Source organism: Lissotriton helveticus, chromosome 9, assembly GCF_964261635.1.
Source record: "Lissotriton helveticus chromosome 9, aLisHel1.1, whole genome shotgun sequence".
NCBI lineage: Eukaryota > Metazoa > Chordata > Amphibia > Caudata > Salamandridae > Lissotriton > Lissotriton helveticus.
Window position 1 is genome coordinate 889,306,595 of NC_136070.1, and position 18,237 is coordinate 889,324,831.

General features: G+C 40.9%; 1 protein-coding gene across 1 annotated transcript in view; it reads right to left on the reverse strand.

Moving 5' to 3' along the window:
• LOC144783033 (olfactomedin-4-like) overlaps positions 1-18,237 on the reverse strand; it is a 74,447-nt gene that overhangs the window by 26,482 nt on the left and 29,728 nt on the right. Inside the window, exons 2-3 of the mRNA XM_078662217.1 lie at positions 11,345-11,497; positions 7,943-8,155 (exon numbers count right to left, since the gene is read on the reverse strand). Coding sequence (XP_078518343.1) covers positions 7,943-8,155; positions 11,345-11,497 — 366 coding nt within the window. The remainder of the gene's footprint in view (positions 1-7,942; positions 8,156-11,344; positions 11,498-18,237) is intronic.

The window sequence follows — 18,237 nt, forward strand, 5'->3', positions numbered from 1 at the left end:
CCCAGTGGAGTGGGATGACAAGAGCATGACTGCTTTCTTAAAATTGCGAGACTGTCTGTGCTCAGCTCCAGCGTTAGAGATGCCTGATTATTCAAAAGAATTTGCACTGTTCTGTGATGTACATGACAATTGTGCACTGTCTGTTCTGACTCAGATCCATGGTCTAATGCGACGTCCGTAGCATATTTTTCTGGTAAACTGGATCCAGTGGCATCTGCATTGCCTGGATGTCTGAAAGCAGTAGCTGCAACTTGCATGAGTCTTGAGCAAAGTGAATCCATCATTATGGGACACACTGTAACCGTGTATGTCCCACATGCAGTTGTGATTCTATTAACAAGAACACGTACTCAGTACCTGACTTCTAGATGGCTGACTAGGTATGAGCGAGTTATTCTAGGTGTAGAGAATGTAACAATTGCCAGGTGTACTGATCTGAACCCAGCAACTCTGTTATCCAATTCACATTTTGAAGAAGTAAAGGAGGAAGTCGAACACAATTGTATAGGCCTCACAGAATACAGTACTAAGCCATGTCCAGACATACAAGAAGAACCATTAATACATTCAGAAGATGAGCTGTTTGTAGATGGTTCATGCATGCGACACGAGGAAGGAGGATTGAGAATTGCTTTTGCTGTGTACACATTGGGTGGTATAGTCGAACCATCCTATTTACCCAGAGTCAAGTTTGCACAAGTAGCCGAATTGATTGCATTGACAAAAGCTTGCAAAATTGGGAAAAATTGGTAAGTAACCATATGCACTGATTGTCAGTATGGTTACGGGGTTGTGCATGACTTTGGCCAGCTCTGGCTGCAAAGGGAGTTCATTACTTTTTCAGGTACTCCCATTAAAAATGGACATTATGTAAAAGATTTGCTAGAAGCAATTCAATTGCCAGAAACAGTGGCTGTGGTCAAGTGTGCTGCTCACCAATCTGGACATGACAAAGTGACAGCAGGTAATTGATATGCTGACCAAGACTCAACATTGTGCAAAGTTCAAAATAGCTGTAAATAAGAAAATTGAGGCCTATGGAAACAGATGCCAACTTATGTTGCTTGGACGTGTGAAAATGTGGGAGGAAGTGAGAGATTTACAAAATGAAGCAGAACTAAAAGGAAAGGAAGAATAGGAGAAAATAGGATGTCTGAGGAGGGTGGAGATGGTGTTATTGTTTATTTGGATGGGAGACCTGTGTTACCAGACTGTATGCTTGCTCCTACAGCTAGGATGTACCACCAAGACACCCACATAGGTAGAGATGCAATGGTCAGGTTGTTCAGACAAACCTGGTTTAATGCGAGGTTCGGGAATATAGCAGAGAGTCTTTGCCAGAGGTGTTTGGTTTACCAACAAATGAATCCCGGAAGGAGAACTGTACTTTGCCCCGAGAAAATTGGAAAGGCAGAAGGCCCATTCATAAGACTGCAACTTGATTTTATTCGGATACCTCCCTGTCGAGGATTGAAATATGTCCTAGTCATCGTCTGCCTGTTTTCAAAATGGGTGGAAGCCTACCCTACTCGCAGAAACTATAGCATCACTGTAGCCAAACTCTTACTGAGAGAGCTCATACCACGTTTCGGTTTTCCAGTAACGATAGAGTCAGACCAAGGGTCTCACTTTAATAATGAAATAATTTGTCTAATCTGTGTAGCATTCGAAATTGAGCAAAAAATGCACTGTGTATACAGCCCAGTGGCTTCTGGTGTGGTAGAACAACTGAATGGCACAATCAAGTCAAGATTGGGAAAGATGTATGAGTCTACCCGATTGGAGTGGCCTGATGCCTTACCTCTTGTTCTGATGGGACTCAGAAGCATTCCAGACAGAATAACCGGCTTGAGTCACCATGAGATACTCATGGGAAGAACAATGAGGCAAGCATGGGTACCAGGACACAAACTGATAAATATTACTGATGATTTAGTACTCGAGTACTGCAAAGAACTGCCTGATCAAGTGCATTCTATCTCTCACCAGGTTGGGGAAGACGCTGTTGCCAGTCAATCAACTCCAGCACATGACCTGAATCCAGGTGACTGGGTAGTGATAAAGGAACATACTCGAGAATCTTGCCTAGCACCAAGGTGGGGAGAGCCACATCAAGTGATATTGGTTACCACCACAGCTGTAAAGTGCAAGGGAATTCCAAACTGGTTCCACGTGAATCACCCTAAGAGGGTGCCTGAACCTGATGATGTAGGAGCTGAAGGTTGTGCAGTTGAGGGATCCCAAGAAATCGATCCTGAAGTAGCTGATGAAGAACAACCGAGCAACAGTCAGGATGAATGGATTCCAGTAGTTGACATAAGTGCAGAAATTGTGAGAACCAGAAGTCAAACCTATCTAGATAGACAGAGTGATATTGAGGATGAGTCAGGAATAGAAGAACGTACTCCGATTACAGAAATTAAAGCCAATAGTAATTCTGAGGAGAATCACATAAGGAGAGATCAATGTACTCAGACATTCGAAACTCCAACCAGAACTCCTGAGTATGAGGAGGGACAGATAGGTATTAGGGCGAAAGCTCAGGCAGAAGACAATCAAGAGATCAAAAGACCTGGGCAGGACCAGATAGTTGCAGAAAAACGTGTTCAGGAAGAAGAAGGCGAACAAAGTCAAAGTCAAAGTCAAAGTCAAATCCAGCCAGCTCCTGAACAAGGTCAGATTAGTATCCAGGCAGAAGAAACGAAAATAAACTCTGGACAAAGTCAGATAGAGAGGAATTTAAAAGACGACAATGAACAAATTGTGCCACATCTAAATGGAAATAAAAGAACTTCTGAAGAAAATCAAAGCACAGTGCCAGCTAAAAGACTCAGAAAGGGAGATAAGTGGCCTGGTTTTGTCAAGACTGAAATTTTGCCTTAAAACAATAAATGAAGAACCAGAGCAAGTAAATGAGATATCGAGCCAAGCTAGACCATCTACAGAAAAGCCACGAAGGAGAAGTCCACATTAGTTCAGAGACGCTGAATGGACCTACGTCATCCTTGAAGACTTTGAAAACAAAGAATTAAGTGACGAAAGTGATAACAAATTAATTGCTGATCAGACTGATGAGGAAGTGAGACCAACCTGAAGGAAATACACAGGTTAAGGGACTGTGTAAAGTTACAAAGAGGGATTAAGACTCCTTAGTCAGAAATGGCTGATTATAATGTTATCGGAATACCGAAAAGACATTGTGTAAAAACATGCTGTAGAATATGCACAAGTAGTATAGTGATAGTACTCATAGCATGGTTAGGACTGATGTTACCTATTCCTTATCTAATGAGTAGAAACATGCAGAATGACACTCGTATACATGAAAAGGTAGATTCATCTGAAAAGTTAAATACGCATGGAAAAGTAGATAGCCTCAAACAGCAAAACGTAGACTTAGAAGCACCAGGTGAGGTAGAACTACACTATAGTAAAGCTAAGAATGGAACAGATTTAAATGTGTTTGCTAATTTGTTAGTACACTATGTAGAAGCAATGGAAATTAGTGATTGCTATGTGTGCATGAAGTTGCCCACATCAGTAGCTAAAGGGGTCACCAATCACCATATGCCCCTGACATATGGTATTTCATGGAGTGTATTAGCTAGTTTATTCTATAGAACTGGAAGTTACAGTATTATTATTCTAATTTTGATGTGATATTCTCTGAAGTTCCTTTAGGTAGAAACCTAAACCTTGTCCTTAGTACTAGAGTCTCTACACATTTCATGGGAGAGTATTTTCTAACAGTAGGATCAATAGATATAGCTGAAGCACACAAAGATAATTTAACATGTAAGTTACATGAGAAGGAGAAAATATTTGTAAATTTAGTTGAGAAAAGGAGACAGGACTTCCATAGAAAAGCCACTGAACAGAAACGCAAAATTCCTAAGTGGGCTGAAAGTAAAGAGTTTACCTCAAATGGCAAGACTCAAGCTGCTATGTTACTGGATTTCGAAAAGAAAGGGAAACTCTCCCTCCATAGAGAGAAAACATATTATTATAACAATATATTCATTGGTTCCAGTGAATGTGAACACAATTTTAAAGTAATTAGGGGTTGGGGTTTCAAAGATGGAACGAACCAGTTTTTCCTAGAATTTATTACATTTGTGGGAACAAAGCATATTTTAGATTGCCTGATCACTGGTATGGGAGTTGCTATTTTGGAATAGTATTCCCAAAAGTATATCATGTAAAAAGAATCACTGGAAACAATGAAGAAAACACTGGATTAACACGTAATAAAAGAGATAGTTTTGCTGAAATTGTAGGTGATATATTTAGTGCATTGATACCTTCAGTGGAAGTGGTTCTGAATACTCAAAGAATTTGAAAATTGTCAACAGTGGTGGATCGCTTATCGACTGACACTGCTAGCAGATTTCTAATGATCAATACCGAACTAGTTGCGGTAAGATCAATGGTTTTACAAAATCGACTTGCTCTTGATATATTATTAGCAAACGAGGGCGGATTCTGTAGAATGCTAAAAATGCAACATTGTTGCACCTACATTCCAGACGAAAGTGTCGAAATTGGGAAGTATGCAAGAAATATTACATATTTGAAAGAAGAATTGAAACCACTGGAGCTTGATAGTGCATGGAAGAGACTAATTAGTCGTCTCTCTTCTGTAGGTAGTTGGTTTTCTAACATAGGAAAAAGTTTTGGAGGTAGAATACTGATGCCAATATCGGGAATAGCCCTACTGGTTTTAGGTATCATGATTTGGTGCAAGTGCTGCAGACATAAAAAGACATATACAGTAAACAAGAAAGGAAAGAAAAGAAATTTTGATGAACTTGAAGAGTTTAATGGGAATTTATATAAGAAGATGAAACATTTCCAAATGAATAATGAGAAAAGACCAAACAGAGCGTTTGAGGAGATTGAATTGGGAAAGTGTTGAAAGTTGGCATCTGTTTCTGTGATTTGTGATGATATAAAAAATCTTCAAAGGGGGGATTGATGGAGCAAGGTTTCGCATGTAAAGAGACTTGCTCGGACTCAACCCTCTCTAAATAACAAGTAATGTATTAATCAACATGTTTCGTTTACTAATAATTGCACCACACGACATTTCTAGTATCCAGGGGAAGCTTACCTATGTGCTTTTACTAACAGTAACTCGAATACATCAAAATGGCCGCCGCAACGCGGGAATTTCACTGCGCATGCGTCTGTCACACTCACGTGACATGACATCGTCTCTGCTTTGGTGGGAAATCTTTGCTTCTGCGCACTAGTATTAAAGATGGCTACTCTATGTTTCACATGATAATGCTTATGCTGCTGCTTATATTAAACATTGTTTGTTCTGCTTAATTTTTAACGCTATAGTTAAAATAAAGTAATGGGAATAGAGTAGAGATAAGTGGTATACAGTGCATTCATTGATTCTTTGTTCTAAATCTGTTCTTCTTTGGCTTTGCTACTAGCTCGTGTTCGGGCCAATCAAGTACAATGTAGCGCCATCTTGGGTCCAGAGACTGCGCATTAACTGAGGGAGAAGTATCGATAACCCAATCGGGGTTCTGAGGGAGAAGAATTGATAACCCAATCAGGGTCAGACTGTTAGTCGCAGAGAGGGGTGTGATGCTGGTGTTGCACTTTAGCTGAGGGTACCTGTCCTAACCTACATCTGACCTGTTCTGATCCATTTTGGTCTGCACCTGTCTTGGTTCTGGTCTACACCTGTTTATCCTGTTGGCACCTGAACTTTCGGGAATCCTGTCCTATATCCCAGCATGTGGCCAGGGTTGGTCTTCACACCATTCTAGGTAAATATAATCTGTGTGGGTACGTCATCGTACTGTTTTCCCTTTTCTTCTCTTCCTATGTTCAAATCCTTAAAGACAGTCTCATAAAATCTCTGCATATTTTTGCTTTGATCATTATCTTCCTAATTGAACGAGTTTTAATTGCAAATGTATGGACTCTGACATTTAAGAATTTACATACATAAAGTGTTGAAACTTTTCCTGAGTCTGTGGTTATTTTATGCATGCAATTGTTGTTTTCTACCTATTATCCTAACACCCTTAATCCTTTAGGACTCTAGGTACCAGTGAAAAGGATTGGTAAGTCAATTGGTATAGGTATAAATCCTGAAAAGGTTCATTAAAATCCTGATTAGCAAGGGCTACCTGTTCAAAGTGTGTATGTTTATGGACCCAGGTGAGTATGAATAATGAGCAGGTGAACCCGCGCTCTATCACCCTTCCTGCACATAAACAATCACTAATGGTGAATTGCTATTTCTATGTGTGCTGCAGAATGCAGCACATGGAAACCACAAAAACGAAGAGAAATTAATAATTTCTCCTCATTGTGGCAGTTTAAGACTAGGTTTTCACCAGTCTAATTTTCGGGGCTGCCCCATATTTATGCTGGCCTTATAAATAGGGGGCAGCTTCAAAAAGCAATGGGTGTTGCAGTGGAATGCCACCTGCAACACCCATTGCCCACCCCTTTCACTCTAAGTGCTGCATGAATAGGGGCATTATTTACACAGCAGCGTTAAGCCACGTTTAGTGGCTAAATGCCACCTTGTACATAAGGTGAAGAGGTTATCGTTACAAAAAGTGACGTTCTGGTGGCAATTACCCCTTGTAAATATGCCCCTAAGTTGTGCTACATTTGCCTGATAACCAGCTCACATTAAGTCATTTTTATGGGACGTCATAATGAATTGAGTTTTTGAGTTTTAGTTGGTGTGTTGTAATCTATGATTTTAAGAGATTTTCAGCATGTTTTGAAGTTGCCACCGAGTTGATGCACAGGATGACAGGGCCTAGGAAGAAAATCTCCCATTGGCTCTGTGCAAATACTTGCTTGTTGGAAAGAACATTCCTCCTCCTCAGTCTTTGTGCTTTAGCCCTAAGTGTCCTCTAAGTTCCTCTCCACAAAGCCCACCTGTTCATTCTGCCCTCTAAGTACTGGTGGATGTCATACGAGTCCTTCTGCATGAAGGATGATTTCCAGTTTTCCAGTGAGATTGCCAACATTTATGATAAAAGTGGTTCTGTTGGGTGGCTGCAAAAATTGCTTTGAAAGAAGGCTGTATCAGCTCATAACACAAAAGAGTAGACCTCTCTGAAAACAACTGAAATTCACAAAGTCTTTATATAATAAAAAACAAAAAACATAATCACAATACACAGGAATTGCTTCATTCCGTTTTAGGCTTCAATCGATGCTAAAACATGTGATGAGTGACTGCAGTGAATAAAGTGACTAGTGCATTATATTTAGTTACACGTATATACAAATTTTTACAATGGAGACACGAAGGGGGAGGGGCCTTTTCTTTGTTTCAGAAGCCAGTGTTCAGAATAAGTTCTCCAAGGAAACAGATGGTTACTGTGCAAGTTCCTGGAGGTATCTTGACCAATTATGAGCGTCGACGTTTCGACCCTACTGCGCCCCAATTAGTGGTCGCGGTGGGTCTTTATCAAGACAAGGGATGGGGAGGGCATGGGGGTCTGGTAGAATTGAAATGAATCTGGAGGGGAGCCGGTAGGTCAACCCCAAGTGTTGCGATGGCGATCAATGCAATGTCAGAGCGCCGTCTGAGCTGGCAGGGTTGTGCTCGAGCTATTGAAGCCTAAAACTGAATGAAGCAATTCCTGTGTATTGTGATTATGTTTTTTTGTTTTTTATTATATAAAGACTTTGTGAATTTCAGTTGTTTTCAGAGAGGTCTACTCTTTTGTGTTATGAGCTGATACAGCCTTCTTTCAAGGCAATTTGTGTAGCCACCCAACAGAACCACTTTTGTTGTTTATCACACTTACCCAGGTTCTGAGGGACACAGGATTACCCCTTTCATTTAAAACATTTATGATAAGACACATAGTTGGAAGACTCCCAACTATGTATGGGAGAGCATGGAAAGTGTGCCTTGAATGAAAAAAAGCTGAAAAGCGTACAGTACCTCGGTGTAGAGTGTCTCCACAATGACGTTGCTGCCATCCATGGACGCCCTCAGCTGTGTTACAAGTGACTCCATCTCCCGCATTTCAGCCTTCAGCAACTCGAAGTCCAACTCAGTGTATGAGACACCACCCAACTCCATCGCCTCCACCCTGCGGGTCAGGTTCTGGAGCCGCTGCAGGTACAAGTTAAAGCTGCTCCGGTAGCTCTGTATCTACAGGTGCAAAAATATGGCACAGGTCACAAAAAAGTGTAAGAAGACACAGTCTAGGGCATAGAAACCCTATAAATAATCAAGAACTCGGACAGTAGGTCACAACTAGTATATAGTTCTTTGAATATCTACAGAGATCTATATTTATTCTATATACCCTCCCCCCATGTTTTATTAATTGCCTTGCTGCTCATGGGGTGAACGTGATATCTATTGTAAAATGTAATCACCTCAAGCCTATTAAGCGGCAACACATACAGCATGGTAACCGCATGAGCTGATGTTCATTCGGCTCATGACTGACACATATCAGCAATCAGTTCATAGGGCCTGATTTAGAGTTTGACAACAGGTACTCCTTCACAAATGTGACGGATAGCCTGTCCACCTTATTACACGTGCATTATGTCCAGGACCATTGGATTTTTTTCAAGTCTGTGGAGTTTTCCCGCATAATTATGGATTATTCACATTTGCTACATAATTCATCATCTGCTGCATAATCTTTAGATTTTAACATAAAAATGTGTTTTGAGCCCAAACGGATCAAAAATTGCTAAAAACACAGAGGCAAATGTTACTAAGTAAGGGAAGGCCCTTCACAAAGTTTGGCTGGGCACTTCTTGCTGTATCTGGATGTACAACTGTACTAATGAGGTGAAACCTTTACCCATGCAGTGTTAACATGTAAAAATGAAAAAATAATGAAGTAAAACTATCGCAAAGTATGCCGCAATATGTTTCATAATCTGCCTTTTCTTGCTGCATAATGTAATAAACCCTTCAGAGTAATTTGGTCCTTTCCTGCCATATAATTCTAGTGACCCTGATTACATCCGAATGCACTTGTAACAAGGCAGATGGCAGGGAGTACCTGTCTGCCAAACTCTAAATCATGATCATAGCTTTAATTTCGTCAGCAATATCTTATGATAACCAGAAAGTAACCTGTGCCTGTTACTTTAATATCTTGAAGGGTGTTTGAGGACTAATTAATTTTAAGGATTGGCAGGGTAACCTTTTTAATAGGCCAAAGTAACCTCTTGCTCATTTCTAGCTGGTCTGCTCTAATATTTCACACCGCCCTCAAAACCTAACCTCCTAATAGAAGAGCAAAGCTCAGTCACACTAGGGACTTCTGCATTTTTCTTTGTTTCCTTGGTTCTACAAAAGGCAGTAAATAATACGCCCTTCTAGCATAGTGTAATAAACTTGCTACGCCCTTCTAGGGTAGTGTAATAAACTTGCCGGTTCATATAAATGACACTTCTCTGAAACCCTTTCAGTATTTCCAGTTAGTCTATGTGACTTCTGTGTGTGGCATTCACTCCAGCCAATCATGTTGTAGAAGTAAGAAAGGCAACCAATAGCGTGCCATTGGTGGAAGAGGCAACTCTTCCCTGGTATCGCAAGAGGCTTAGCAACCATTATGCTTCAAAAAGGGATTTCACTTCTTCGCTTTCCTAATGTGATGCATGATTAAATCCGTTTATGAGTTTGAATTCAAGTAGTGGGAGTAAACAACATGAACTTATGCTTATTTGACAAGCATTTCCACCCCAATGTTGAACTTAGGTGTGCAGATGACTTCGACTTAGGCCAAATGTATTTCCTTTTTTATTTGTGTATTGGCACTGCTGCCAAGTGGCCCCGGCATGTGTGGTAACATGAGCCAGATCCACCATTTTTAGACACTTAGGGGCATATTAACAAGCGGCAGCGATAATTATTGATGACCGCTGTTACCGTGAGGAAATCTATTGCCGGCTATCGCTGGCCATAATCTCCATGTTAGCGTTGTATTAACAACGCTTAACGCCATGGAGATAAAAATCCCAGCAATGGTTTTCCAGCGATATTCCATTGAAGATGGCGATAACCTTGTTGATAGGGCCTGTGGTTTTAGCCACATAATCCACCCCGCATTACAGGTATGCCTAAGTCAGGAATTTAGCAGACGTTAAATTTCTGAGTTAAGCCCCAGTTAGCGATATAAATCGCAACGTTAACGCTGATGGGCCTTGTTGTTAATATCGCGAAGCCGCGTCAGCAATAGATTTCCCTGAAGTATTCCCAGACACGCCTACCACATGCCTACCTTGCATTTCATTAGCAATGCGAGGCTAGTCGATAAAAAGTCCGGTCGCTAAGCGTTGAAAACCAATGCTTAGTGGCCTTGTTGATACAGCGATAAAATTATCATCGCTTAGCTAAAGCGGCAATAATGTATTTATCGCCGCCTTGTTAATATGCCCCTTTAAGTTTAGATTCCGGCACTTGCAGTTTTGCTTACACAATTGCAAATACTGACTTTAAATGTCGCCACATGCTAAATGCTTTTGGCCAAAGTCTCGGTCTGGCGGTAGGTATCATACACGGTATTAGGTCACTTTGAAGCTTAACACATGTGCATGTTAGCTGGTAGTGTATAAGTCTGCCCTTTCTGTTGCCTTCATGTGTCTTGTCCATGCTTATGAGTACTTCTTTATGTTGTAAGTGTGCAAGTTTCTGAATCCGTGTTGGTCTTGGCATGGAAACCTGTAACTTTATTGCTCTTTCCTTATACCTATATGTCTGTGTGCTTGTGTCAGTATGGATTTGTGTCTGTTTATATGCACTGCATAAAAGCGAAAACCACTGTTCTCACCAACACTAGTTCTGTTTCCCATTTATAAATACACGATTTACATCTATATGCAAATAATATAATGTAGGTTTGCAGTGATTATTTAAGAAAAAAATGAATGCCAACTCAATCATACTACACAAAATGAGACACTATGGGGTATATTTACAAGCGGATTGCGCTACCGGAACATCACTTTTTCTGACATTCTGGTTGCACAATGCTCTACTTCATATTTACATGACTTATCACCTCATTGTAAATATGGTACCCTTTCATGCAGATATCTGCGTGAAAGAGACGTGCAATGGGTGTTGCTGTGGGCGTTCCACTGCACCACCCCTTGCTTTTTGCCGCAGCCCCAGATTTGCAAAGATCTGTAAATCTGTGTCAGAGGCAAAAACAAATGCCATTCAAAAGCAGGCATTAGATTGGTGCAACAAGGAGAAATAGTTTTATGATAGTTTACTAAATATTGCAAATGGAGGCTGCCATTTTATCTCAACCACTGACGAAGCAACACAAATTCCATTACTGCAGGGTGACATAGGCATTTTTTTCACCTCTGCGAGCTCCTGTTGGACGCTGACATTCAGATGGTACGCAGTGAACTCCAGGGACTCCATTCGATGCATGGGGAAGGTGTTATCTGGGAGTATCACTTTGCAGAGGCAATTGCCGCTGTCATCTCCTGAACCGCTGACATTTTGTCCAGCCTGCAGTAGAGAGAAGAAAATATAAACAGATGTCAAATATGTTGGCTCAGTTCAGGGAACCATTCCAAAGACTGCGGGTTGCTGCTGCAGGGGTTTAGGAATAACAGACACAAGCTTTGACAAAGTCATACGGTCTGGCTTTGTGTTTTGTATTTGCAATTACCTGTCTGCTGGAGTAGTGTGGCTCACTGGTTAGAGGCAGCAGGCCTGAGAGCAGAAGTCGGCCCGGGACCAGGGTTCAATTCCCGACGCGGCAGGGTCGTGGACCTTGGTCAGCGGACTCGATAATTCTCGCTTCGGTGCTTACTCTAATCAGGGGTTCCACTCGGCAACTCTGGGCATTAGCTTGCCTAATCTCCACAACGGCCCCACCAATTCCGGGGATGCCTGGCTCCACCTTGGGGACTCCCAGCAAGGGACTATCCCACAGGGAAAAGCCAGGACGGGTTCCCCAGAGTTATACAGCGCCGGGACGCCCCGTTGCTGGGGCAGCTGTGCGCTTTACAAGTATACTACATTTACATTTACATTTACCGGCCAAAACGCCTGTTAGTGCTTGCAGCCGGACTCCACTGCCACCCACGCCTGCTACAGCTCTTTTGCACAGGTGCGACAAGGGAGGAGGACTACACCTCCCAGTAGCGCAAGCAGCGCGCACACCACACCTGTAATCAGACGCGCCAGGAGGCGCATTAAAGGAGGCCAGGGCTCCCGCATCGCGGGACATGCTCGGGCGTGCCGTCAGAGGCCGAAGGAGGTCGGGCTGGGCCAGGCTATTAACATCCATAGGGCTGGTGGCCGCCAATGGACACTTGCCGAACTGATCCAAACTGAGTTAACAAGGTATTGGGTCTGAACTGGGACAGTTATCATCCATCAATTATAACTAGAGTGCGTATGATTCTCTAGACTGTATTAGACTTATTAGATCATACTGTATTGATTGTCTGGTGGGGGAGGAAAGTATGAGTAAGCGCATAGGGCATGGCGTTGTGGGGACACTGGACGCATTTCTATTAAGGGCTGAGTCAGCTTCAATCCATGAAATCGCCCTCTAATGGAGCGCAGACTATCATTAGAACCTGGCTGTCCCCCCTGTCATGTGAGTGCAAATGCCCCTTCTGAAAACATCAATGCCACGCCTAACTCTCCCTTACCGGAAGACCAGCACTCATCGCCAAATGAGCCAGGATCATTGACTGCAATGAAATATCCGATGGATCAACAAGACCAAATGTAGTCACCAGGGGCCAGAAAGGTAAAATCAGTCAAGGGACAAACTCAGCACCGCCATCTAAGAAAAGAAAGGCCCAGGGCCCTACTAAGAAAATGTTTTTCCCCTCAAAGGCTATTGGACATAAACAAAAGTCTATGGAGAGGGAGGTTAGTACAGGACATACTATGGCACTAAAGGACACTGCTCAAACAGCCCCTAATTTAAGTCAGGACATTGATAATGTGGAGTTCTGGAAAAAGTTGGAAGCAGCTGTATCAACCCTCTTGAAACAACTAATGCTCAAATTATCCACTCTAGAGGCGAGTGTAGCAAAATTGGAAAACCGGGTAGGTAGTTGTCCCCAAGCATCCCAAGCGACCTGTCAATACAGTACAAAGGCTGCCTTACCAAGTAGTTCCGTGGGTCTAAATCACGATGAGCCTCGAAACCCGGGGAATGTGGGCGCACCCCTGCAGTACCAACAAGACTCCTCCAACCCAAGAGAACCACTTTCCACCAACAAGCAACCACAGCTTGTACAGGGTCTGAATAGAGGTAGCAAGCAGTCGTTAAATATACAAAAAGAGATCCTCCCTGTCAGGGATAATTATAAAGAGGGAGCTCAGACTCTAAGTGACTCAAGGCACCAGAATTTAATTAAGGGTAACTCGGCTGGTCGTAGTAATTTGCATCTTCCTCCCGAAGTAGCTCCATACACGGTCGTACTGGCCAACTCTCACCCCCTGTCATCGGGCGAGTTGGAGCATTGGTTGACACTTAGGAATAAGTCCTTACATCTACTAAGTGCTAGAACAAGTATTACAAACCTGCTACTTGCAGAGTTTAATATGGCTTGGCAGACTGGTTAAATAGGTAATCCCGAAAAGACCTTAGCTGGAGATTGTATAGTCTTAACATTTAGTGCTCCAGCTCTGGTTCAAACCATACTAGGTAAGGGGGAGATTGGCCAGTCAGTATAACGGGGATAAACATCTTACCCCTAGGCTTTTTCAATCAACTATATAGATTCCCGCAGTATAGGCCAGAGGAAGATACATCAACTGGGTTAAAGCAATTTTAGTATGCTATTCCAGTCAGCAATCGTTATGACATCTTTAACACTCTAGAGGATATCGACTGACTGGGATAACAGAGTAGCTACCCAAAACAGGATGAGGGCCTGTATAGATCTTGTGATGATGTAATTCCCCTCAAAGGCAGCTCCCTAGATTCGGAGGAACTAGTGTCTAGACCAATACCTGCTATATCAGAGCTGGAACCATGCAAGAGAAAATATGGTGTCAGCAGCTTGGTCCCAATTGCATTGTGCGAGCCCCAAATGCGAGTAAAGCCTTCCTTGGGAAATTCAAACATAACCCCTACAACAATGGATCAAATTGGATCCCTGTCCAACCATGACTGTTGCAAGATTATATCCTGGAATATTGCAGGGTTGTGCCATAAGATGAATAATCAAACTTGGAGAGATTTGATTTTAAATTATGATATACTTTGTTTCCAGGAAACTTGGACTATAGATCTAATTCATATTAATGGATTCAAAACACTTCATACGTCTGCATAGAAAGGACCACGGGGTAGAGCAAAAGGAGGGCTCTGTATATATTTATCAAATAAAGTAGCAATAGTTAAAATTGACTCAAAGTGGGGGGGACAGATATTACCAATTGATCAAATTATATACTAGGGGCAAGAAATTATGAAGTATGATAACTTGGTTATAAATATTTCGTCACACCAATTGTCATCCAGTGAAATAAGGACCCTTCAAAAGGGACAATCTTTCATACCCACGACCTTCAGCAACACTTTAGAGCTTGAAATTAGTTTTTTCAAATGCATGAGAAACTTGCGGCTGAGAAATTATTTTGAAAACGTGGTAACTCATGTACAATCGGATGAGGACACCTTACTGAAAGGATTAAGACCACGAAGCACCTTTTTGGCTCCCGTAAGTCATAAAAGTCTGGATCTCTTTGAGAATCTTGTGAAACAAGAATTATCTACCCTCAAATTTCAACATAAGTCCAAACATTGCAACATGTCTGTCAAAGAGAAAGCCATCTTACGCAATTTAGCCAATAATCCTAAAATTGTCTGTCAAAATGCAGACAAGGGCGGCGCCCTTGTAATAATGGATAGCCAATTCTATAGGGAACAAGTGGATTACCATGTGAATGACATTAACACCTATATGGCCTTAGAACATAACCCCACAAATCAATTTGAGAGCATACTCAACAAGATCATACTGAGAGCAGTAGAAACTGGAGTAATCATGGAAAGAGTTCAAAAATATTTAACTCAAACCAACCCGAGGTCACCGTCATTATATATGTTACCGAAGGTACATAGGAACTTGCATCAAACACCTTTCAGACCTATAGTCTCTACCAGTGGCAGTATCCATGAGCCAATAAGAACATTTCTGGACAGACACCTGCAGCCTTTCCTGATGTGTATTAGCACTTATGTGAGGGACACTACAGACTTTATTGACAAAATTAGCCACATGAAGTTCGCCCCTGAAGAAGAGATATGGATGTACACAGCAGATGTCAAATCGCTATATGCCCCAATGACTTGAGCATTGAAGCTATTGAGCACGTTACTAAGATCAGACATTGATAAATAATTGCAGGTTTTCATTATGGAGCTCTTACATTTCACATTGTATCAAAGCTATTTCAAATGGGACAATAAATTGATTTAACAGCTCTCTGGTACATCAATGGGGAATTGTGCGGCCCCAGTATATGCCAACATCTTCATGCACCATTTTGAAGAGAGTCATATCTTGAACAAAGAACCTTGGATCACACATAGGAGGATTTTCCTCCGGTATGTTGATGATATATTCATTGTCTGGTCAGGAGCCAGAGACACGTTACAACTATCATTGGAACAACTCAAAAACATCGACGAACGTATCCAGTTTACTTTTGATATTCAACAGAAGGTCATACACTTCTTGGATGTTCAAATACACGTGAACAAGATCATTTCCAGACCAATATTTTCCGCAAGGATACAGACAGAAACAGCATTCTACATTTTAACAGTTTCCACAGACCAAGCCTCAAACATAATCTACCATACTCACAATTACTGCAGGTAAAGAGAATTGTCTCACACACCACAGAAAGCGCCATACAATTTAAAAAACGAGGGTACCCCAGTCAAATTTTGCAACAAGCTAAAGAAAGATGTGATAGTAAAAATCGCAATGATCTCCTGAAAATCCAACCTAAACAACCACCAAATCGGATGGTAATCATTTCAAAATACTCTACCATGAGTCAGCAATACAAGAGCATCATTTTAAAACATTGGCCTGTACTAACAGCTGAACCGGATTTCAATGGTATTTATGTACAACCACCGATATTCGCCTATACTCAAGGCTCCAATCTAAAAGAACTATTAACTCAACCAGATGTATAACAAAAGAACATCACCTTTAAAGTCCTACAACCAAGTCAGAATTGTAGTAATTGTAACAATGCGATCCGCGGATCAAGTATGAGTCATCCCATGGAAGGCACCAATATCAAATTAAGAGTGAATGCCACAAGTAACACCATGAACGTTTTATATATGATCAAGTGCCCATGTGGCTTGTGTTATGTCGAGGAAAATTAGAATCCGGATATTGGAACATAAAAGCAATATTCGAACGAAAAACTTAAAATCAACTATAGCAGTTCACTTTATGGACAAGGGACACAACATAGCACAACTAAAATTCTTAGTGCTTGAAACTGTGGAAATAAGAGGAGGAATTAACATCAACAATAGACTCTTACAGAGAGAGAACTTTTGGATCCGTTTTCTTAACACGATGCATCCTAATGGACTGAATGATAGGATGGAATTCCTATGTTACTTATAACATTGAGCAGTAATTGACTAATGTTCATTTTGTTATTGGTAAAACTGCATTATGATTTGATACCTTCATGCATGAAAGATTGACATCATATGTGCCTTTTACCCACAAAATGTTATTCCTTGACAACCAGCCACATGAACTTTTTCATTCTGCAACTAAACACATTTACCTTGGTATTTTGTGGTCTTATCTCTGTGACATATCTGTTCTATTACAAACTAATTTTATTTCTTTTCAATGTTTTCCTCAACCACATGGAGTGGTCTTATAACACTCTTACAGCCAGATTCATCAAGCCAAAATCGGCTCGCAAAGGGCCAGATTCTGAGAATCTGGCCCTTTGCGAGCGCTATATTTGCATTTGGGATTCATCATCCCAAATGCAAAAATTGCAATTTTAAAAATCGCTAAATTGCAAAAATTGCATTTAAAGAATCTCAATTTGAGATTCCTTAAATGCAATTCATGAACCATTTTAAAATTGCGAATTCGCAATCTGGGGCCGCTATTTTACCGCGAAGTCAAACTACGTGGTAAATAGCGAAAACTTAGAAAAATGCACTTTAGTGCATTTTTCTAAGTTGTATGTTGCACACACACATGTCCATGCGCAACACCAGTGTACATTACAATTTTAACAGGATTATCATAGGAGACTATACTAAGCTCGACCGGGCGCTTGAGATCCCATTGCTGAACTATATAAAAAAAATTAATGAATGATTTGGGCCATCCGGAATAATATGAGGACCCAAGCTCTACACTCACTATACCTAGAAAAGATTTCAAAAGAGAGTGCAAGCCTTTTTTAGAGATAACCAGATCTTCTGCAGAGATAGTAAAGCCAACAGTACAGTCCAATCAATTGATATTAACCATCTATGGCATTCAGCCTTATCTTAAAAATATTGAATGTTTACAGGATAGATTTGTCCTCATTCGCTTTAGGTTTGGTATCTTTCACTGACTAATAACCTTCCCAATAATTAATGATTGGTCGAAAATGCTAAGTAAATGTCTGTGTGATGAATTGTCAGTAAGGTCCGCGATACAAGCAGTCTTGCTCTGCAGATTTTATGTACTACAAAAAAAGAGGTGGATACTGCCAATCTTAAAGAAACTTGGTTTTAGACAATGACGTCCTGCATTTTTTTTCTGCAATTCTTAATGAAGATTTTACCAGTTCTATAGTATGTTTTTAAGGAATGTAATCAGATGCAGAAAAACTATTATGTTATAAACTTTTAACAATGATTGTTTTTAGGTGCTATAAAAGATCGGTACCCTGTCCAGATAATTTGTATAACAATAATGTGAATATATGTTTTTTATTGACTGTCAAATATTAATGATGATTACAAATGATTTTATTGTATGTCATTTTATGATTTTCTCAGAGAAATCAAATAACGCTTAATGAATTGAATTGAGGGCCTATTTGTTACTAAAAAAGTGAACAATTGCATGTGGCGTGAACGGCCACCCATGTTCTATACATTTGCATTGTTACCGCGCTCCCACAATTAAATTAAAAAAAAAATGAAAACTGAATGTGCAACATGGTTTAATACTGTAATTATTGGCATTTTGTGTAACAAGTCTGACGTGAAA